General features: G+C 43.7%; 1 protein-coding gene across 7 annotated transcripts in view; it reads right to left on the bottom strand.

Moving 5' to 3' along the window:
- LOC144610613 (EVI5-like protein) overlaps positions 1 to 24660 on the bottom strand; it is a 114157-nt gene that overhangs the window by 17637 nt on the left and 71860 nt on the right. For 6 of the 7 annotated variants that reach the window (XM_078429445.1, XM_078429442.1, XM_078429444.1 and 3 more), the window contains 6 exons: positions 21362 to 21478; positions 18450 to 18590; positions 17203 to 17361; positions 14182 to 14328; positions 7050 to 7145; positions 1126 to 1221 (listed from right to left, as the gene is read on the bottom strand). In XM_078429445.1, the coding sequence (XP_078285571.1) occupies positions 1126 to 1221; positions 7050 to 7145; positions 14182 to 14328; positions 17203 to 17361; positions 18450 to 18590; positions 21362 to 21478 (756 nt within the window). The remainder of the gene's footprint in view (positions 1 to 1125; positions 1222 to 7049; positions 7146 to 14181; positions 14329 to 17202; positions 17362 to 18449; positions 18591 to 21361; positions 21479 to 24660) is intronic. The other variant, XM_078429443.1, reaches the window with a different exon arrangement.

Consider the following 24660-nt stretch of genomic DNA (forward strand, 5'->3'; position numbering starts at 1 on the left):
AAAAGATACACAAAATGCTGGGGTAACTCAGCGGGTCAGGCAGCATCTGGAGCGACTAGGCTTGTATACACTGGAATTTAGAAGAATGAGAGGGGATCTTATCAAAACATAAGATTATTAAGGGGTTGGACACGTTAGAGGCAGGAAACATGTTCCCAATGTTGGGGGAGTCCAGAACCAGAGGCCACAGTTTAAGAATAAGGGGTAGGCCATTTAGAACGGAGATGAGGAAAAACGTTTTCAGTCAGAGAGTTGTAAATCTGTGGAATTCTCTGTCTCAGAAGGCAGTGGAGGCTAATTCTCTGAATGCATTCAAGAGAGAGCTAGATAGAGCTCTTAAGGATAGCGGAGTCAGGGGGTATGGGGAGAAGGCAGGAACGGGGTACTGATTGAGAATGATCAGCCATGATCACATTGAATGGTGGTGCTGGCTCGAAGGGCCGAATGGCCTCCTCCTGCACCTATTGTCTATCTCTGGAGAGAAGGAATGGGTGATGTTTTGGGTCAAGACACTTATCATATCATCATATCATATATATACAGCCGGAAACAGGCCTTTTCGGCCCACCAAGTCCGTGCCGCCCAGCGATCCCCGTACATTAACACTATCCTACACCCACTAGGGACAATTTTTACATTTACCCAGCCAATTAACCTACATACCTGTACGTCTTTGGAGAAAACCCACGCAGGTCACGGGGAGAACGTACAAACTCCTTACAGTGCAGCACCCGTAGTCAGGATCGAACCTGAGTCTCCGGCGCTGCATTCGCTGTAAAGCAGCAACTCTACCGCTGCGCTACCGTGCCGCCCGTATTTCTTCAGACAGAAAGGTATAGCAAAGTATAAAGGTGTTTATTTTAAATAGAATGGTAAAATCTTTCAGCTGTAGATTAGAGACAGAGTACAATGCAGTGCCATTACTGCATGATGAGTTTATTATCAAACAATGTTGAATTTCTGGGGGACAGACACAAAATGCTCCAGCAACTCAGTGGGACAGGCAGCATCTCTGGAGAGAAGGAATGGGTTTCTGGCCACGTATTCTTTCGTGCTTCACTCACTACTATGGCAGCTAATAGCAGCAGAAGCTTGCAATGGTCACTATCAATTCTTTCTCCTTACCTCCGTTTTTAATTCTGAGATCTGGTCCTTCAATTCCCGAATAAATTGATTGGAGTCACAGTTGTTCAGTTGACCTTGGATTCTCCCTGCTTCTCTCTTTGAAGTGCAAAGCAAACAAGCCGTTAGAGCAGATTAAAGGAAAAACAACTGTGTTATTTGTTTTACAAATCAGGCCACTCAATTGCTCTTCAGACTGCTTAAATGTAGAATTAGCTTGACTACTCTCGCCAATGAGTCTATCTATTTGAACACAATAGCCTCTTTTATCCTCACATAATGACCAAAATCTAATTAAAATGTAGAATTGGTAACAGCAATTAAAGCTGGTGAAACAAGAGGCTCTGGAACCACAGGCAATTATCATCCTTGTCCTCAGTAAAACTACTCTCCAAAAATACATCTTAAACGACATTGTAACTTGGCCTCAACACATCCACGTGGCAAGATGTTTCTCAATAGAATAACCTTACGCAAAAACACTCCATCTTCCTTCTTCATTCTGCCAGTGACAATCTTCATCTGTGCATTCATGTTATTGATTTACAAGCAGTGGAAACCATCACTAATTATTGTGTCAAACTCATCAGCCGTTGAATTTTCCATGTTCTGCAAAATAGCTCACCTCCTATAGCATTTGTGTCGACCTACACTCCATTTTGTGCTCCAATGTGATCCAACTACACCCAACTAAAGTTCTCCACTAAATCAATCACTACAGTGGGGAGTGGTTTCATCTTACATCAGTACGTGTTTCAATTAATAGTAAAGTCGCACTCAACCAGAACTGTAGTTGGATTGTGTAAGAAATAACTGCAGATGCAGATTTAAACTGAAGATAGACACTAAGTGCTGGGGTAACTCAACGGGACAGGCAGCATCTCTGGAGACAAGGAATGGATGAGGTTTCGGGTCGAAGAAGGGTCTCGATCCAAAACGTCACCCATTCCTTCTCTCCAGAGATGCTGCCTGTCCCGCTGAGTTGCTCCAGCATTTTGTGTCAGCCTGCAGTTGGATCATTAGTCTAGTACATCTGGCCAGTCATACTGCAGAAAACATAAGATTTTTTAACATATCTAAGAAACACAAAGTCAAAACACATTCTTAAAATCATGACATATTCTGTAGTTATTGACGATCTTGAATGGATAACAGGGTTAGGTTGTTCACGTTGCAAGCTTTTCATCAACTGGGTTCTTGAGATCATTCTCTGCCATACAAAGGAAGTGACAGGTTGTTGATCGTGACAATCTGTTACCACTCAGACCTTGTTTTGTGGCGGTAGAAACAAGGGGCTGTCGATGCAAGAGGATGCAGAGTGCTGGAGAACTCAGTGGGTTAGACAGCATCTCTGGAGAACATGGAGAGGTGATGTTTTGGGTCAAGACCCATCTTCAGACCCATCTGAAGCTATTCAGTCTGAAGAAGGGACCCGACCCGACATCTCACCGATCCATGTTCTCCAACTCTTGACCAAAACTTTTAATCTATGTTGTATATCCATCAGCAAACAGGAACATTATTCTGTAGGAAGGAACTGTAGATGCTGGTTCAAACCAAAGATCGACACAAAAAGCTGGAATGACTTAAGGGTCAGGCAGCATCTCTGGAGAAAATAGGTGACGTTTCGGGTCGAGACCCTTCTTCAGACTCTTCTAGAATCCTTTCATAATTCTGAACATCTTGATTAAACACACCAAGAAGGCAAGTGACTGACTGCCTCTCATTCGGGCCAGATATAATAAAGAATCTAAGATTATGCAGAAATGAGGGTTCATATCAAAAAAAATTAGATTGCAAAAAGTTTGCCTGAATCTGGCTGACATTTGGTGACATACAGAGAGAGCCTTCCCACCCTGCCCATGAGCATTTGGAATGGAAAACTTTATTGTCACACGTGACAAGGCACAGTGAAATTCTTTGCTTGCATACCCAAGGTATGCAAATAGCAGCCACCTACGGCGCTGGCAAAGTTACAAAGCACGTCGGTTCGTCCTTTATTCTCCCCCTCCCTTCCTCCCTCCCTCCTCACGGCGGTGCCCCCATGCCAGGTCCTCCATTGTTCACCTCCCCCCATCACGGCAGTCCCCCCACGCTCTCACGTTTTCGCACGATTTCTCATAGTTTCCATAGTTTCACTTTAAAATCAACCACTCAAAGATTCAGTATTTCTCAGCCTTCAAACTACATCTTACTTCTTCAACAAAACCGGTTAGATCGCCAGTTCTAGTCTGCTCTGGGCCTGAATTCGCTGGAGTTTGGGGGACCTCACTGAAACTTACACAATAGTGAAAGGCCTGGATAGAGTGGATGTGGAGAGGATGTTTCCACTGATGGGAGAGTCTAGGACCAGAGGGCACAGCCTCAGAATTAAAGGACGTTCCTTTAGGAAGGAGACGAGGGGGAATTTCTTTCGTCAGAGGGTGGTGAATCTGTGGAATTATTTGCCACAGAAGGCTGTGGAGGCCGTCAATGGATATTTTTAAGGCAGAGATAGATAGATTATTGATTAGTACCGGTGTCAGGGGTTATGGGGAGAATGAGGATAAGAAGGGAGATAGATCAGCCATGATTGAATGGCGGAGTAGACTTGATGGGCTGAATGGCCTAATTCTGTTCCTATCACGTATGAACATGACACTGACACCAATGCTATTAAACACCTCTGGGAAAGATCACCTGACACAATCTCTGATTCCATCACAAAAGATATGTGCGTAACATTCCGAGCATTTCCTTCTGCCCCATTAGGGGTCGCCCTTCATCAGCTTCCTGTGACCAAAGTTTACTTTTGGTACCTTTATCTTCTCATGTTAAAGCTTCCCTTCCACGCACATTTACAATGGCAGGTAAGGGAATGCTGCAACTGCCTAGATGGTTAAGTGCCATGCAACTGTGTCCAAAGGGGTCAGAAGTCAGGGAAGATGGTGTCCAACAAATAGGTCAAGTATCACATTACACATATCCAAACGGTTTAGATCAACACATATATATAAGCATCACCAGTTCAACAGGTTCAGTATTTTATTATCTTAGTTATGAGCTAAATAGCCATGAAGCTCGCACAGAAACATCGTCAGGGATTGTATTAGCATCATGAGCAATGATGATTGCAATCTTTAGTTCAGTGTTAATAGATATTAAAATGAATCAGTTGGATGGACAAAGCGAGTGGCTTAAGATGTAAGCTCCTAGGATATTGATTTATTCAGGCTTTCAAGCCATCTCATAAAATATTACAAATTGCTGGGTTTTAAAAACCATTCTTAATATTTGTTCTGAAGTTAATCTGGCAATGGAGAGAAGGCTCAGCATTGTGGACACAGTAACACCCTGCCAGCAACACTACCTTGGGATGAGAACTTTTTTTCAATGAATACGGTGGAAAAAAAATAATCTTCACAGATTCATTAAATAGAGACAGAGTCTTACAACACAGAAACAGGCCCTTCAGCCCAACTTACTCATGCCAACCAAGATGCCCCATCTACACTAGTCCCACCTTGCCCCATATCCCTCTAAACCTTTCCAATCTATGTACCTGTCCAAATGTCTTTTAAATGTTATAGTACCTGTGTCAACTACCACCTCATGCAGCTCGTTCCATATACCCCGTGTGAGAAACAAATTGCCCTTCCGGTTCCCATTAAATATTTCCCCTCTTACCTCATCTTAAACCTATGTCCTCTGGTTCTCAATTCCCTTTCCATGGGTAAAAGACTCTGTGCAGTCACTTTACCCATTCCCCTCATAATTATATATACCTCTATAAGATCGCCCTTCAGCATCCTGCGCTCCAAGGAATAAAGTCCTAGCCCGTCCAACCTCTCCCTACAGCCGAGGCCCTCAAGTCATCTTTTTCACACAAAACTTTTCCGCACTCTTTCCAGCTAACAACACCCTTCCTATATCAGGGTGACCAAATGGTAAATGATTGACCATGTCAGAGAGTCAGAGTGATACCATGTGGAAACAGGCCCTTCGGCACAACTTGCCCACAACCGGCCAACAATGTCCCAGCTACACTGGTCCCACTTGCCTGCGCTTGGTCCACCAAGTGGTGTTAGGGTCTTGGTTTAATCAGCTCTTTGTTTGGGTTATAATAAAGGGGACTTCACTGATCCAGCATTGAGGTTAATATAAGAAAATAACTGCAGATGCTGGTACAAATCAAAGGTATATATTCACAAAATGCTGGAGTAACTCAGCAGGTCAGGCAGCATCTCAGGAGAGAAGGAATGGGTGACGTTTCGGGTCGAGACCCTTCTTCAGACTGATGTCAGGGGGGCGGGACAAAGGAACGATATAGGTGGAGACAGGAAGATAAAGGGAGGGAGATCTGGGAAGGGGAGGGGAAGAGAGGGACAGAGGAACTATCTAAAGTTGGAGAAGTCGATGTTCATACCACTGGGCTGCAAGCTGCCCAGGCGAAATATGAGGTGCTGTTCCTCCAATTTCCGGTGGGACTCACTATGGCACTGGAGGAGGCCCATGACAGAAAGGTCAGACTGGGAATGGGAGGGGGAGTTGAAGTGCTCGGCCACCGGGAGATCAGGTTGGTCAATGCGGACCGAGCGCAGGTGTTGAGCGAAGCGATCGCCGAGCCTGCGCTTGGTTTCGCCGATGTAAATAAGTTGACATCTAGAGCAGCGGATGCAATAGATGAGGTTGGAGGAGGTGCAGGTGAACATTTGTCTCACCTGGAAAGAGTGTTTGGGTCCTTGGATGGAGTTGAGGGGGGAGGTAAAGGGACAGGTGTTGCATCTCGTGCGGTTGCAGGGGAAAGTGCCCGGGGATGGGGTGGTTTGGGTAGGAAGGGACGAGTAGACCAGGGAGTTACGGAGGGCACGGTCTCTGCGGAACGCAGAGATGGGAGGGGATGGGAAGATATGGCCAGTGGTGGGGTCCCGTTGCAGGTGACGGAAATGTTGGCAGATGATTTGTTGGATCCGCTGGCTGGTGGGGTGGAAGGTGAGAAGGAGGGGGATTCTGTCCTTGTTACGAGTGGGGGGAGGGGGAGCAAGTGCGGAGCTGCGGGATGTAGAAGAGACCCTAGTGAGAGCCTCATCTATAATGGAAGAGGGGAAGCCCTGTTTCCTGAAGAATGAGGACATCTCTGACGCCCTAGTGTGAAACACCTCATCCCGGGCACAGATGCGGCGTAGACGGAGGAATTGGGAGTAGGGGATAGACTTTTTGCAGGGGACCGGGTGGGAAGATGTGTAGTCCAGATAGCTGTGCGAGTCAGTGGGCTTATAGTAAATGTCCGTCACTAGTCTGTCTCCTGTGATGGAGATGGTGAGGTCCAGAAACGGTAGGGAGATGTTGGAGATAGTCCTGAGGTTAAACTCTGTCAAGCAACTAATTAAAATATTTACATCCAATGTCATATAAAACTGTATCTTATAGACTTCAGAAAATGACTATGAAGGGCCTGAAAAGTTAAATAAAACTCACACAACAGAGAATTTCAATATTTATCACATGCTAGACAGGAGGTAGGCAGTGGAATGGAACAAAGAGAGACACAAAAAGCTGGAGTTACTCAGCGGGATAGGCAGCATCTCTGGAGAGAAGGAATGGGTGACGTTTTGGGTCGAGACCCTTCACAAAGTGTGGATTACCCATCTTAAGGCCACTGGCATTCAGGTTACCACCAACTCTTCACATCAGCAGGGAATGACAAGATGGAGAGCTTGTAATTAATTATCGGGTGTACAATGTGTTGGACCTCGAAGCAAGGAAGACCAATGGGGACAGAACAAGCAGAACAGACTGATGTGAATCACGAAGAGTAACCGGCATGATCGATGCTAAGAGGTGTCTATTGCCAGGTGCATGTTGGGGACTGTGACCACATGACAACAAGCAACAGGATTCAGCTGAGACAGAACAACAACGTTCACAACACACAAATACATTTGTACCTGGATTTCCAGTTCAGCAATACGCTGGCGAAGTTCTGCAATGGCTGCAATGCTATCTGCTTCCCGAAACCGTATGGCCATAACCTCCTCCTTGTTCTAGTGAGCAGTGAGATACCACAGATTATTCCAGTGACAAAGACAGGGGGCATTGCCAGTGTTAAACTGCAAACCAAAGTTCAGATGACACATTTGAAGATCTTTTGTTTAAAACAAGGAGTTTCACTTGGTTTCACTCCTCATTGTGGGTTTATTTCAGCATTTAAACGAACATTGGAAGAATAAGGACCATAACAGAAACTGCAGCTTTGTTCACTGACTCATTCCTCCCAATAGTACACATACTGCAAACTCTCGCTTCTTCAGAGGTCATTAAAATGCAGTCTCTGACAGACCTTAAAGTCAGGTTTCATATTCTATCAATATATATTTTTTCCTCGCGTGGACCTTAGCCGGAGAAAACCTCTTCAGCTGAGATCAAGAACAGGCAACTCTCTAATCAATATTCGACCATTGGCACTGTCACCCACCTGACTTTCCCTCTGGATACTTTGTCAGCTAATATATATCCAGAAAATTAGATTGCCAAAATAAGGCAAGGGATTGAAGTCGATTGAAGGGGAAACAAATATAGGGCTGATACTGGGATATCAACACGAGCTGTCGCTGCATCAGTGGATGCAGAAACCTACCAAGACTGACATCTACCTGCTCTGGCATTGCACCTCCTGGAATCAGAATAAGCTGTAGCCAGTCAAAAAGAACGCCTCAGACAATCAGAGGATGAAAGACACCCCCGACATCCACTAATGCATTCAAGAGAGAGCTGGATAGAGCTCTTAAGGATAGCGGAGTCAGGGGGTATGGGGAGAAGGCAGGAACGGGGTACTGATTGAGAATGATCAGCCATGATCACATTGAATGGCGGTGCTGGCTCGAAGGGCCGAATGGCCTCCTCCTGCACCTATTGTCTTTTGTCTATTGTCTATTGACCACCCTTTGCTACCTCAGCGTTTGAAATCACGCAGGAGTTTCCTCTCTTCTGTCCATCCCCTGGACTGCAGTGCACCATCCAGAAGCCTCAAACTCTGGGAAGAGAGACTAGAGAAATCTCCGGAAGACACTTACATGGCAATCGATCCCTCTGAGAAACTCCCACCAGGTTCTGACCAACCGTGGATAACCTGGCGCCGTCTAAACAGACTGCGGACAGGCGTGGGGAGGGAGCAAATCGAACATGCTGAAGTGGGGATGTACTGAAGATGCAGCAGACTGCGAGTGTGGACGGGACCTCCAGATTATGGAACATCTCCTGAGCTGTGACATGCTGCATGACACACGCACTGTAAAGGATCTTGCAGAGGCCAACCACGTGGCACTAAAATGTGCTCGCTATTGGCAAACAGCTGTGTGATGACACGAAATAATAAAAACTGGGATATCTTTCAATGGGCCAAAGCATAGAAAAGACTCTGAAATATGAAGAACTGGAAGTTAAAATTTTGAATTAATTTTCAGGGACCAAAGCTAAGGAATTTCTTTCTCCATGAAGATAAACTCAGATATGACAATGGCCAATGTCAGCTACATCAAACGATAATTTTCCATAATTTCCCTCTTGGGTCCACGAGGCAAACCCGAGTGGGAAAATATATAACACCAAACAATGTACTTGAGCAATTTTTCTTTCAACAGAAGAGCTTCAGCAACACCAAAAAGAGAGCAGGCACCAATCAATCACCATCACAGATTTTGTGGTTTTCGGAGAATATTTTAAATTATATACGTTAACAAAATAGTGAATAACGTCATCCCTCTGAAGCTGATTGCAAAGTATTGTAATGAAAATTCCTCTCACTGAGAACTATTAGTGGGTTAACCTACAAAGACATTAAACATGATGGATGTTTAAGACGTCACGATCTGATAACCAAAAGTCATGTAGATTTGGGAATGAAGCGATATATTTGCTGTTGACCCACACAAATGTGGTCCAGGGATGTGTGTGCGGTGTGTACTTCCCCTTTCAGATGCTGGGTGCTGTCAGGACTCAGCTCAAAGGAAGATAATGCTGGAGTAACTCAGCGGGGCAGGCAGCATCTCTGGAGAGAAGGAATGGGTGACGTATCGGGTCAAGACCCTTCATCAGACCCGAAACATCACCCATTCCTTCTCTCCAGAGATGTTGCCTGTCCCGCTGAGTTACTCCAGATTTTTGTGCTTATTTTCAGTTTTAACCAGCATCTGCAATTCCTTCCTACACATCAGTTCAAAGGGATCGTTGGTATCCCACAGTCTTAAAATGGCAGAGCATTTGAGCACATTAAAAATGTCTTAAGCAATAGTCGTAGCACAATCTGTAGTCAACGTTCAAGCATTTAACAGGGAGTTAAAAATTCCAATTCAGGCACAAGATTAAATCAAAATTGAATAGCACCACCTCGTTAAATTAATCTTAAAATTAATTTCACCGTCAACGTTATCACGTACAAATTCCACGTACAATTAAACAATGAGCCTGGCAGCCTGTTAAGTGTGATCACGGCTCATAGTCAAATACGTATAAGTGTGTAAATTTGTAATGCAATTGGTATCATGCGACTGTGCTTAATTTTCCCCCATAATTTAGTCAGAACTAAATGCCCGAAACTTTCAATTTAACTAATTTCCCTCAGCTGTGAAGAAGGCTACAAAATAACAGAGTTTGGTAAGTTTAATCAATGGCTATCACTGATTTCTTCGATGAATTACATATGCTCAAGAAGCCTAGTGTTGCTATCAATTTAATGCGGTGCTAATGGCTGTGCAGGTAATGCTGCGGAGGTAATGCTGTGCTGTGCTAATTATGCATAATTATGCTGCCATAAAACAAAAATGGAAAACCCAAGTCATAATGTATTAGAGAAGCAATAATTATTTGAAGGTTCTGCAGAGAAGGTTGAGAGAGAATAAAAACTGTGGAATTAATGAGAAGTAGAGAACAGTTCATGATTATTTAGGAGGGAGAAAACAAATGATCACTTGCATCTTTGGTGCTTGTAAGTGACGCCTGCTGATTAAGCAAATCCCACACACCCCCCTTCCCATCTTAGTCAAGGTGAGTTTATAAAAATAGCCATAGACTCTGATTGGCACTGCGAAGGGCTGTTTTTACAGGCCAACTCAAATTCCACTTGAAATAATAATGTTAAGCCAACTCCATCAGCTGCATGGTGAAGATATCCATGGAGATACAGTGTGGGGACACTGGGACTTGTCCCCATCGTGATGAAGGAGGGGCAGTCGTTGCCAGGCAGTTGTGAGATGTGTTGGGAACTTCCAGTGGAGGAAAGGGTTGTGTTCGAATGACCCTGTGGCCCTCATCCTTCTATGCAGCAGAAATTAAAGTTATGTGAACCCCCCCCCCCGGAAGGAGGTTTGACAGGTTGTTGCACTACATTTCATATTTGATTCATGTTAGTGCCATAGATCTTCATGATAAGGTGCCAACTAGTTGGGGTTGCCCCTTGAATGTTTATGGAGCTGTACTCAACCAGGAAAGAGAAGAACGTTCCATCACATCTCCCTCGTGCCCTGTAGATGTAGTAACTGCCCATGATAAGTCACGTTGCAGAAGAGCTGATCTACGACCAGGTCTTGAGGATGCCGATTGTTAGGCTTTCTTGTTAAAGATGGTCTTTGATTGCCATCTTAGATCAGGCTCTGCTAGCAACCCATCTTCATCAACCACTAGGTGATGCCCCTCGCATTGGCCCTCACTGGAATGCTTTACACATGCCGAGAGCAGACTGGGTGCTGAATGAAGGATCAGAGTACAATTGGAAACTCTGGTCATAAAAAGGAACTGCAGATGCTGGTTTATACCAAAGGTAGACACAAAATGCTGGAGTAACTCAGTGGGTCAGGCAGCATCTCTGGAGAAAATGGATAGGTGACGTTTTGGGCAAAACTCTGGATTGCCTTCATGGACTGAAAGCAGGTAATCAGCAAAGCAGTCATCCAGTCTCAGTTTAGTTTCTGTATTGCAGTAGACCTCCCACATTGATTCCTCTCTCCACAGATGCTGCCTGACCTGTTGAGCATTTCCAACATTTTGTGTTTCTATTTCAGATTTCCAGCATCTGCACTTTTTCTTGTCAGCACCAATCATATCCGGGAAAGGTACATGAGCAACAATAATCCAACTCAACCCCAAAACCAGTTAAGATGTACAAAATAGGCCAGCAAATGTCAAACGAACCCAAAAACATCTTAAAAGCAATAAATAAGTAAATCTATGGACAATGATCAAATTGATCAAGATTGGTGCTTTTTCGTCAGTTTTTCCACCCAACCTCCTTATCTGACACACATCACTGTTGATTCTGTTGCTATTTTGGTAGCTCTTTGAGTATAAGAGTAAAATGAAAAAAATACCAGTAACTAACCAACTAATCTGCTCGAACTTTACCCCTTCTCTCCCATAGTAATGTTGCTTAGAGGTAAAACTGCAGCTGTTACACCTTCAGAGTGCAAGGATGAAATTAGATTGCCATCACATTTCAGCATTAACAGGTCTTTGCCTTTCAGCAAATCACCACACCAACAGATTAAAAAAAAATATATCACAGCTTTCTGCCTCTAAATGAAGCATTAAAAAAAACAGTGAAACCACACACTTTTTTGGCGTACAAAATAATGACTACTTTGCAAATCAGTAACTATTACACTGGAAAATTAAACAGAAATGTTGAAGGTTTTACTGGACACTAGGTACAAAATCAGCAAAAAAAGCCTCCTTAAAAAAATCTGGAGATTGTTTAGCTTAAGCATACGAAGATCAAAACGTAAACACGGTACAGAGTAGAATTTTTTCTCTCTTCAAACTAAATATTTAACAATTTGAAAGCAGGTTTGCCTGGAAGTCATATTGCATAAAACCTTTTTTAAAAGGTCATTTTTTTCCAAAACCGAAGATAACATTTCCAGATAGTTTTGACGCAGGTGGACAATTCAACTAGCCACTTATCCTTGTTGCAAGTCACCCTGGAAGCTCCATAAAGGCAGCACATTAAGTGATTAGCTTCGTTCATTTAACCCATTTACCCGTTCACCCACAAAGGGTCAGGCTGTTGAGTTCCCAAATGATGACCAACCCTTGTTGTCTGAACAAAGAATGAGTGCATATAAAATTCTTAAGGAATTGGACAGGAAAAATGTTCCCGTTGTTGGGGGAGTCCAAAACCAGGGGTCACACAGTTTAAGAATATGGGGTAGGCCATTTAGGACTGAGATGAGGAAAAACCTTTTTCACCCAGAGAGTTGTGAATCTGTGGAATTCTCTGCCACAGAAGGCAGTGGAGGCCAATTCACTGGATGTTTTCAAGAGTTAGATTTAGCTCTTAGGGCTAACGGAATTAAGGGATATGGGGAAAAAGCAGGAACGGGGTACTGATTTTGGATGATCAGCCATGATCATATTGAATGGAGGTCGGTGCTAGCTCAAAGGGCCGAATGGCCTACTCCTGCACCTATTTTGTATGTTTTTAAAGGGCGTATTTCCAGCAAGACTGTAGAATTGGTGAAATGATCGCAATCGACAACTAATTTTCCTCGCTAAAGTGGTTAGATAACAGTATGAAATTAAACATAGAGCAAGTCATTACCAGTTAGGAATGCAGAATGAGTCAGGAAGCATCAAGAACCAAGAAACAACCAACATGTTCTAAATAGAATTTAGCTGTTTACTTCAAGACTACTGAATACCAAAGAGCAAAGATCTCAAAACAGCCTTCTTGTGTGCGAGTGGATATGATTAATAAAGCTCCAACACTTCTCATAGTGACCTCCATCTTCAACAATCACGTGTACGAAGGAACTGCAGATGCTGGCTTAAACCGAAGATAGACACAAAATGCTGGAGTAACTCAGCAGGGCAGGCCGCATTTCTGAAGAGAAGGAATGGGTGATGTTTCGGGTCAAGACCCTTCTAAAGTCTGAAGAACCTTTAACAAATCTAAAGTATGATCTTTACTCAGATACCAATTGTAATGCCACATTTTAATCAGTGAATTCGGCTAGGATTGGATGACAATTGCTGAACTACCTCACAGTTGACAAAAAAACATAAAGTATGTCAATGTTCAGAAGTTTAGTTGCATAGATGTTAAGTTACAGAAACAAGCCGTTTGCCTCACCTAGTACCGCCAATATCTCTAAGTACACACGCCTCTTCCTCTAACCCTCTTGGCCACATTCTTCTATTCCTTTCATCCTCCAGAACTCATTTAGTTTTCTCTTAAATGCAGATTGAGTAGATGGGAAGTGATATTTCACACATTGTGTGCACCAGTGTTAGTGACATGCCGATTATTAACACATTTGACTCATGCTAGCACAGAGCACAATGCAAATTGGTTATGATTTTGCTGAGAGTCTGCTCTGCAACAATAATGCCAGGAGTCGATGGGACAACGAGTAATTTCTCAATTAGTGGGATCGGAGTGGAAACACGGTGGGCAGGAAGTGAGGGATATGGAGAGGGAAAGCAAGAGATATAGAGAATAGCATTAACTCTATGGCTAATTCTTCATTAGTAAGTGTGTCAGGGATTATGGGAAGAAGGCAGAAGAATGGGGTTGAGAGAGAAAGGTAGATCAGCCATGATTGAATGGCGGAGTAGACTTGATGGGTCGAATGGCCTAATTCTGCTGTTATAACATGAACGTGGTTGTAATACAAGAAGAAAGCTTTAACCCTACTTCATTTTTTCTTTTAATACCAAATAGTTAGCATTTGTCAATTTCTATCAATGGTCTGTCAATCTATCGGCTGATAGGAAACCATCTTGTAACGTATGTTTTCAGTTAAATGATTGTGAAATAAATATCTGTTGGTGTTACCCCAGAAGTTACACTTGTTCTGCAAGATTGACGAGAAGCGGTCTCAGGTCAGTTCCTCTAATCTTCGAACTTTAACATAACTCAACCATTGAAACATTTCCTGCACTTTCCACGTTTATTGTTCTCTCAGTGCACTCAGAAACTCAACACATTTCTACCAACTGAAGTGACAGCTGCTGGAGTCAAACATCTTTTGCTGAAGGGGTGGAGGTGGATGGGCAATGTTTTAAAAGGATAGCTTAGAAGATGCTCACCTTACAGTCCACCTCAGCTTGTTTGCGCCTGGTCTCACTGAGCTGTGTCTGCAGTCCCTTGTTCTGTGCTGTGACGTACTGCAGCTTGTCCTGCAGACCCTTGCAAGCCTGCTCCGTTCGGTTCAGGAGGCTGCAGTTCACCTGGTTCTGAGCAAGGAAGCAGCGTTTTCCCGTTAAATACGGACACAAGGAGCATAAAACAACAATGTTATAAACCAAAGATAGACACAAAATGCTGGAGTAACTCAGCGGGACAGGCAGCATCTCTGGAGAGAAGGAATGGGTGACGTTTCGGGTCGAGACACTTCTTCAGACTGAAGACCCAAAAGGTCACCCATTCCTTCTCTCCAGAGATGCTGCCTGCCCCGCTGAGTTACTCCAGCATTTTGTGTTTAAATATTATAAAAAGAGCAAACTATTACACTTCCTAGTAGTTGAGTGGCTTTTATCATTATCTGCCTGGTAGAGTGACAGCAACGGGCCATGGAATCTCCATAGGACCACGTGGGTTTCTTCAGGGTGCTCTGGCTTCCTCCCACATCGCTGACATGCAGGTTTAGAGGTTAATTGCTCCCCGAGTGTGTAAGGAATGGATGAGAAAGTGGGATAACGTAGAACAAGTGTGAAGGGTGATTGATGGTTGGTGTGGACTCGGTGGGCCAAAGGGCCTACTTTCAGGCTGTATCTTTGAACAATACTCATACGATATGGAAACAGGCCCTTCGGCCCACTGTCTATGCTGACTGCAAAGTACCCATTTGTGCTAAATCTACTTTATTCTCCCCAGATTGCACTCAGACCATCCAGATTCTGCCATTCACCTACATTCTGGGGGCAATTTACAGTGGTCTATTCACCAAACAACAGGTCATTACCAGAAACCCGTTTAACAATTCTAAAATCACATCCTTAGCAACCAGATGTCAACTTTCAATGAAACTTGATGAATGTTATTCTCTTATAATTTATTTGTACACTGTAAGTGGCTCGATTGTAATTATGTTTTGTCTTTCTGCTGACTGGATAGCACGCAACAAAAGCTTCTCACTGTACCTCGGTACACGTGACAATAAACTAAACTGAACTGAGCTGTCAGCATCCTTCGTAAACACCGATCCAAGGTACCCATTAAATATTTGAGCCTTACTCCTCATCTGTAAGCACGAGTCATCTACTCTGTCCAATCCAATCTCTAACCACCTGCTAACTACAGTCATGCCAGTTGAAGTAGTGTGGGCTCCTTTTTCTGTTAATTAACATTCTGCTCTTATTTTATCCCTTTCCCTGTATTATTTCCTTCTTCCACCGCAGATGATTGTATTTAGCTAGCTTCTTGAGGGACGAATTCACCTGACTGTATTCTAGATTGCATCTTGGTTACTTCTCTTTCTCTCTGCCTTGACATCAGTGTCCTTTGCTTTGCTTCCCTACATTATCTGGACCTAGCCCTCAACTCAAAACCTCCTCGTTGAAGGGGAAATTACGTCAGACACTGTCTGGTTGGCAGGCCAGATATTCATGAACACCTCATAAGGAATAGGAGTAAAATTAGGCCATTTGGCCCATCAAGTCTACTCCGCCATTCATTCTTGGCTGATCTATCTCTCCCTCCTAACCCCACTCTCCTGCCTTCTCCCCATAACCTCTGACACCCGTACTAATCACGAATCTATCTATCTCTGCCTTAAAAATATCCACTGACTTGGCCTCCACAGCCTTCTGTGGCAAAGAATTCCACGGATTCACCACCCTCTGACTAAAGAAATTCTTCCTCATCTCCTTCCTAAAAGAATGTCCTTTAATTCAGAATTCTTTCATTCTCATGCACTGTTTAAGTACCTGCTCTGGTGTCGTTGGTGTGGAGTATAGTCATGATGATTAGTGCACTCAAAATTCACCCGCGATTTATATCTTGCCCTGACATTTAAAATGTCAGTTGAGCAACAAAAATGTCAAAATATTTGAAATGCCAACTCATGTATTTTAAATTCCTGTTGCTAGCCAATTGTTACAGGTGAGTAAAGTGCACTTGTAAAAGTTGTAAACCATGCAAACGTACGTATTGGCCAAAATTATATTTATTGCATTTTAATAAATATGGGACATTCGATCAGTTGCTAAGAGGTCAATCTGGACCGCTAGGAAGACGCAACACAATTCTAGTTCTTGCCCCATGACACAAGCAGATCATTTTCCGCAATCCACTCTGGACTTTATCAATGAGGACATCAGAACCTTTCATTGCCTGCTCATCTTGAGAGATTTTCACCTGAACATCAACCTATTTCTCTTTCCTCAGATGCTGCCTAACCTACTGAGTGCTTCCAACATTCATTTTTGTTTGATAGTCAGCCATCAGCATCCATGGTAATAACTATCTGGCAGCTCAATACATATGGAATTAATTTAGCTTAGTTTAGAATACAGCGTGGAAACAGGCCCTTCGGCCTATTGAGTTTGTGCTGACCATCGATCACCTGTATATTGGTTCTATCTTACACATCAGGGACCACTTATAGAAGCCAATTAACCTGCAAACCCGCACCTCTGGAATATGGGAGGTAACTGGAGCTCGCGGAGAAAACCCATGCGGTCACAGGGAGAACGTACAAACTCCATACAGACAGCACCCGTAGTCAGGATCAAACCCAGGTCTCTGGCGCTGTAAGGCAGCAACTCTACCAATGTGCTGCCTGGAATTAGAAAATTATGAAGCAGTTTCTAATCAGTGCAATAGCATCTAGTGCCGGGGCCATTGATGGCAGTGGTTGCTTTGCCAGGTTTGTGTCATAGGGACTATGAGTAGAATACTGGAGTAACTCAGCGGGACAGGCAGCATCTCTGGAGAGAAGGAATGGGTGTAGTTTTGGGTCGAGACCCTTCTTCAGACCCAACCCGAAACGTCACCCATTCCTTCTCTCCAGAGATGCTGCCTGTCCCGCTGAGTTACTCCAGCATTTTTGCGTCTATCTTCAGTTTAAACCAGCATCTACAGTTCCTTCCTACACATGTGTCGGGTACCTGTGTCTCTAGTTCCAGTACTCTGTGCCTCAGTTCCCGCAGCTCCGCCTGAGCCTGGGCTTCGCTGAACCGCACGGTCATCAGCTCATTGTGCAGCTCGTTTGTTGCATTCTTCTTTGGCGACTCCTTCCACCGACTTCCAGTTCGTGCAAGGTGATGCTAGAAACATTTCAGCGCAATGTGAGAACTGCTCAAGGACATTAATAAAAAGACACTGAATGATCTTTTGACCTGGTGCAGTTTATATTGTAGTCATTGAGTGGAAACAGGCCCTTCGGCCAAACTTGCCCACGCTGACCAACATGTCCCACCTACACTAATCCCACCTGCCTGCGTTTGGCCCATATCCCTCTAAACCAAATATACTAGAGGAGCAAGATGGACCACTCCGTTGAAATCGCCTACACTGAAGTGTAGTACGCAAAGGAGCGTGACGTCTGCCATTTTAGTAAGCAAAACCCGCCGTTCGCTCTGCCTCTCGCAATGTAATCAGTGTTTTGGGGGAACAGTATGTGTGATGATACCATAAAAAGGCAGAATATATCTCATCTATCAATTCATTTTTCTTTTTAAATGTTTCTGCAAGTTTCTGCCTATGAAAATGGCTCCATGACATACTACGGTTTTTTAGGGTCGAGTGGTCTATCTTGCTCTGCTCTATTATCTTTGCTCTAAACCTTTCCTGTCCATGCATCTGTCCAAGTGTCTTTTAAAAGTAGTTCTCGTACTTGCCTCAACTACCTCCTCCGGCAGACCGTTCCATAAATTAACCATTCTTTGTGTGATAAAAGTTACCCCTCAGATTCCTATTTAATCTCCCCCCCCCCCTCACCTTAAACCTATGTCCTCTGGTTCTCGATTCCCCTACTCTGCGAAAGAGGCTCTGTGTGTCTACCCAATCTATTCCTCTCACAACTTTGTACACTGATTTTGATCATCTGATCAAAAGCTTCAGTTACAGATTATACAGGTGCTCTCCGCCTTACGATGCTTCGACTTGCGATATTTTGACTTTGCGATGGTGCAAACGGCAGTGACCCCGTAGTGACCCCGTAGTGAGCCGAAGCTCGCTTCCGGCCACCTGATCACGCATATTCAATGCATTTCGACATGATATTTTTTTGGTTTCCGATGGGTTTCTCGGAACGTGACCCTATTGTAAGTCGAGGAGCACCTGTACTCTGAAACATGTAGCGCGAGACTGTGGACATTGAAGGCCAGACCACACATGGCCACACCTTGCTCACCTGCCAGTGTTCATCCAAATCCTTCACCTGTTGGTGCAACTCCTTCATGGAAGTCACCGCCTCCACCTCCCGCAACTTCAGTGCCTTTAACTCCTCTTGCAACTGGGCAATGTTATTTTCATCAGGGAGCATGCTGTTCCTCTGAAATAAATCAGATAAGTGGCTTAAAAAAACATCATTCTGTATCTGTATCTTGACGTATAATCACCATCACTGGTTGTTGCATACGTTAGGAGGGTCATGTGCAAGTCGCAATTAAATATTAAAGTGGGCCTTAAAGGTCAACGTCTTAATATCGATTGTTTCCAACTTGGTCTTGAAGGTCTTAACGTCAGGTGCAGTGCGAATGTCATGGTGGAGATGATTACATTCGCAAATTGTCTTTGGATACAGTGAATACCTATAACAGTCTTTACTTGTTGGGATGATGTTGTATTTGAAAACCCCCGATTGCCTAGTCTTTCCAGGCCAAAGATAACCTTATCATCCAAGATAGACACAAAATGCTGGGCAGCATCTCTGGAGAGAAGGAAGAGGTGATGTTTCAGGCCAAGACCCTTCTTCACACTGCATGTTTCATTCTAATTGCTGGGGGGGGGGGGGGGGTCGGGGGAGAAACCATTTATTTTTCAACCACAATACATGACAGAAAAAGCTGCAATATCCAGCAGACCATGCAGTTCCCAGAAATAATAAAATAAAGACACAAAGTTCCTTGTTTCTACAAAAAAAATTACAGAGCAGTTAGTATTTTGGGTCAATGATGTTTCAGAGCTGGATCATCTTTGGGTTAATTCCTTTAACATACTGAAAAGTTCAAGGTACTTCATCAGATTTTTAAAAAATCAAATTATGGATACAATTCTAATTTGTCTAAATACACAAGGTTTTATTCATTGCAGAACACTAGAAAAGGCAGAGAATAGGTGGAGTTTTTAACACCTCTTAAAAGCAAGGTGGAGAACTTTTATTTTGCGCACAGCAACTTGTGATTCAAAATACATCGTGAGAAATAATTTATAAAAGATATTGTCTGATATAATTAAAGGAAAATAATGGCTGTGTCAGGGAGCTGGAGTGTGTGCATTGGACTATGATTTTAAGGAGTCGATGCAGGAACAATGTATTACATGGCAATATTCAATGAAGCAAGGTGTTCTCATTTTCCCTTTCTCCACTCTCCCCATGCATTAAGAATTTGCACAAAATTCAGGGAGCGTAAGGTATAGGCGATGTGTTATCATTTGAGAATCCTACAGGGGAGAGATTGCTTGTCAGAGGGCATGAGCCTGTGTCAGAGGAAGGGAGGGGTGAGATGGCACAAAGGGCTTGAGAGATCACATTAATCCCACTGTGTTCCTAATGAGAATGAAGATTTTGAATTTAGCATGTCGGGGAACAGGGAGGCAAAGGCACGGGTGAAATTATCATTGGCAGTGGAGCAAGGTCCAACAACAATCAAGTCAACCATAAGTTCATAAGTGATAGGAGCAGAATTTGGCCATTCGGCCCATCACGTCTACTCCGCCATTCAATCATAGAAACATAGAAAATAGGTGCAGGAGGCCATTTGGCCCTTCCACGATCAGTAACCTGTGCTTGCCTTCTCCCCATATCCCTTGATTCCACGAGCCCCTTGAGCTCTATCTATCTTTCCCTCACAACCTCATTCTCCTGCCTTCTCCCCATTACCCGTACTAATCAACCAGAGGGAAAAGCAATTTGAACTTCAACCCCAACTGACTAGGATACACAAGGAACTGCAGATGCTGGAAGCTTTCAAAGAACATAAAGAGCTGGAAGACAAAGTGCTGACCACCATCAGTCTGCAACTACGTTTCTCTAATGGTCATCTGGCCATCTTCTTATGCACGCTGTGTATTCAGATAGAGTTTGTCTTTCAACATATTTCCCTAACAACTTGATTTCCATTTAAGGAAAAATAAAATGTTGGATAAACTCAGATGGTCAGACAACATCCCTGTGGAACATAGATCTAGATTTCTAGTTAAATTTGTTTTTTCCTCTTTTGTTTCTCTTGTGAATGTGCCTCAATTGTACCTGAACTACTGCTTTTAGGGGCTTATTGCTCTGCTATACTTTTATCTGTCACCTTTTGTTTCTAATTTTCCTGGGCAAGTTCACGTTCACATTGTGGAATAAAACATGTGCATATTTCTGCAACACTAGAGATTTTTAAAAAACTTACACATGTATTGCTGAATCTGATAGTTGCTCTTATTCTATTCCGACTTTCAGGACTGTAGAACAGTTGGCACCAAGTTGGCACGGTGGCGCAGCGGTAGAATTGCTGCTTTACTGTGCCAGAGACCCGGGTTTGATCTGACCACGGGTGCTGTCTGTATGGAGTTTGTACATTCTCCCCATGACTGCGTAGATTTTCTCCGGGTGCTCCGGTTTCCTCCCACACTCCGAAGACGTAAGGGGCTGTAGGTTAATTGGCCTCGGTAAAAATTGGAAATAGTCCCTCGTGTGTAATTGCTGGTGTGCCGGGTGATCGCTGGTTGGCACGGACTCAATGGGCTGAAGGGCCTGTTTTCCGTGCTTTATCTCTAACCTAAACTAATGACAGATGAGATGCGTAGGAAGGAACTGCAGATGCGGGTTTACACCAAAGATAGAAACAAAATGCTGGAGTAATTCAGCGGGACAGGCAGCATCTCTGGAGAGAAGGAATGGGTGATGTTTTGTGTTGAGGCCCTTCTTCAGACTCCGAAGAAGGGTCTCGACCCTAAACATCACCCATTCCTTCTCTCCAGAGATGCTGCCAGTCCCGCTGAGTTACTCCAGCATTTTGTGTCCATCTTTAAGAACAGATGAGATTTCACTGCAACACAATGAACACTTACTTTTTTTGGAATTGAAATCTACAACCGCAGTTTCATTCTCACCTGTTCCATTTCCAGGACCTTGTCTTGCATTTCCTTCATTGCAGTTAGTGCCTCTGCTTCTCTCAACCGTGACTGTTCCAACTCCATCACACACTCCTCTTTCTGATGATTCTCACACTGTGACATGCAAAAGAAAGCAGATGACTGTAAAAACTCAGCCTTAGAAAACTGATGCCCAATCAGTTGGGCATTGCAAAGCAGTTCAACTTTCACTTTATTCAGAAAATGCTGGAGTAACTCAGCAGGTCAGGCAGCATCTCGGGAGAGAAGGAATGGGTGACGTTTCGGGTCGAGACCCTTCTTCAGACTGATGTCAGGGGGGCAGGACAAAGGAAGGATATAGGTGGAGACAGGAAGATAGAGGGAGATCTGGGAAGGGGGAGGGGAAGGGAGGGGCAGAGGGACTATCTAAAGTTGGAGAAGTCGACGTTCATACCACTGGGCTGCAAACTGCCCGTTGGAGAAGTCGACGTTCATACCACTGGGCTGCAAACTTTCACTTTGTTTGTCTAATCATCCCAAAAGAAAACAGAGACTGGATCAGATACTCAGCAGGTTGTCCCATGAACGTTCCTTCTCTGGAACATTGGAGGTCAGGGGGAGACTTGATAGAAGTATATAAAATGATGAGAGTCATGGATTAGGTAGACAGTCAGAACCTTTCTACCACAGTGGAAATATCCAACACTAGAGGGCATAGTTATAAGGTGAGGGGGGGGGGGGGGGTGGAAGTTTAATGAAGATGTGCACGGCAAGTTGTTTTAAATACAGAGTGTTGGGGGCCTGAAACGCATTGCCAGGGGTGGTGGTGGAGGCAGATGTCATAGTGCCGATTAAGAGACTTTTAGGCACATGGAAGTTTAGGGAATAGAGGGATATGGATCATGTCCAGGCAGATGTGATCAGTATAACTTGGCATCATGTTAAGCGGACACACTGTGCGGTAATGTTCTATGATAAGGGACAATAATGGTGTTTTCTTACTTGAATTGCCAAGACAGAGCCTGTGGGACCAAGGACTGGTCAACAGGATTAGAATAGATGGGTACATGATGTTTGTGATAGACCTGGTGGGTCAAAGGCTATATGAATATAGGCTGTAGAGTGCTATACAAGTCTACTTGCCAACAGTAACTGCTATCTTTATTATTGCAGAACTGAACATAGTTTGATGGCCATATACAAGCAAAATGGATCTCCTGCTATTTAAGAATCTGCCTGGCAGCAGAGACAGCTGAACAAGAGATGGTAAAGAATGAAGAAAGAATTGCCCTGTTCGTAACATCAGTTATCAGTTTTGGGCACGCTGACCTGGGAAGGATGTATTGTCCTCAAGGAGGGTAGAGACCGACATCGGGGAACTCCAAGCTGCAGGAGCTATGACCGCCCCGACGCAGGAGTTTCGATCGCCCCGACGGGGGCTTCGATCACCGGCTGCAGACGGTTCGACTGCCCCGACTGCGGGATAATAAAGAGGAAGGAGATTGGACTTTATTGCCTTCCATCACAGTGAGGAACGTGGGGAATCCGCTGTGGTGGACGTTTATGTAACTTTTATGTAGTTGTGTGTCTTGTTGCTTTTTTTAGTTTAATCCGAACTTCACTGTACCTTAATTGGTGCATGTGACAATAAACTGACCTTGAAACTGTGAAACCTTTGAATCTAGCCTGACTGGAATGATAGCAGGATTTAGGGGATTGGGTTATTTAGAGAGATTGCACATAGTTCCTATGTATTCTCTGGTAATCTCAAACACTGTTTGTAGTCATAAGGATTTGGTATGGGTGGAGAGTTGATGATGGGAACTTTCCTTCAGAAAGCCAGAGTGCGCGATACATCCTGAGATAGGCCAGTCACATAAACAGTGATAGAAATCCAGAGGACTCGGATAATATCGCACAGCCCCACAACGTACAGGTCTAAGTTGTATATTGGTGTCAGAAAAGGATATCAAGGGAGAAAGAATAGAATTGAGACACACAAATAATCATTTTCAAATAGAATGAAAGTAAATTCAAATGGGTCAAATGGTGACCCTGTGGAAGTCACAGTGGTTTTAATTTTTCTAGGATGGGACTCGATGAGAAAGCCAAATTAAAGACTTGCATTCGTACAATGTTCTTCACATCCCTTTTCGGTGATCCCAAACCGCTTTACAGGCATAAAGTAACTTTGAAATGAGGCCAACATTGGCCATGTTGGAAATTCAAAAACCCATTACATTCAAAAACAGAGTTTAAAAGCAAGCTATACAGTCCAAGCAGTATATGATTTATTTACAAATTATAAAATTAGAAGCACCAAGACACATGATTCCAATAAACACAATCTTGCGCATGTTACTAGTTGTGCAAATTTCAATGGAGTGACGTTCAATTTTTCTATTGAATCTATCTATTCATTGAACCTACTGTTAGAGTGTTTAATTGTAAAGGTCCAACGCCTTTATATTTTTGCAACCCTGATCGTCTGCCTCTGTGGCTTTCTTTGTTTCACCTAATCCACCAGGTCAAACATTTATTGCTGCCTTCTGACCCAAACCTAAATTTGATCTTTAACAGTCCTTATGACTTTCTCTCCCTTAACTGCTGGGCACACAGCTTCTGGAACCGGAACAACCAGAGAAAACCCACACGGTCAGAGAGAACATTCAAACTCCATATAGACACCTCCATAGTCAGGATCGAACATGGGTCCCTGGCACTGTACGACAGTGCCGCCCTATATAGTTGATGTAAACTGTATACCAATTTATTGAATGTTAGGCATTGCTTATTTATTGAAATACTTTTTAAAAGTGTTCTAATCTACTTGAGCCGACTTGAATCTCACACTATAGAGCCTGTTTAGAGTTAAGACCCTTGTTTCAAATTCAACTAAACCACCTTCAATCTTTATGTAGAACTAGACCAAGTGGACCCAAGTAGACCAAACCTCTCCTGCATTGGTGCCGCACCCTCTCCTCTCCTCTCCTCTCCTCTCCTCTCCTCTCCTCTCCTCTCCTCCCCCCCCCCCCCCCCCCCCCCCCCGCCCTCCTTTAAACTTAAAAATGTGAAAAACTTTAAAAATATAACACCAATTTCAATGAAACTTCTTCCATTAGCACCAAATGGACAATGGTAAGGTGGGCCTAAAGTTGTCGCGCTATCGTGGACCGTTTTGGCTGTAGTTCAGGAACAAACAAACGAGAGTTTTAGTATATAGATTCTAGCACTCCTAACTGTTTTTTAACACTGATGGGAATACACTGCCGTTCTCCCGTAGTCTGAACCTTGCCCTGTGCAGACTAAAGCCTAAT

This window comes from Rhinoraja longicauda, chromosome 37 (genome assembly GCF_053455715.1).
Source record: "Rhinoraja longicauda isolate Sanriku21f chromosome 37, sRhiLon1.1, whole genome shotgun sequence".
Taxonomy (NCBI): domain Eukaryota; kingdom Metazoa; phylum Chordata; class Chondrichthyes; order Rajiformes; family Arhynchobatidae; genus Rhinoraja; species Rhinoraja longicauda.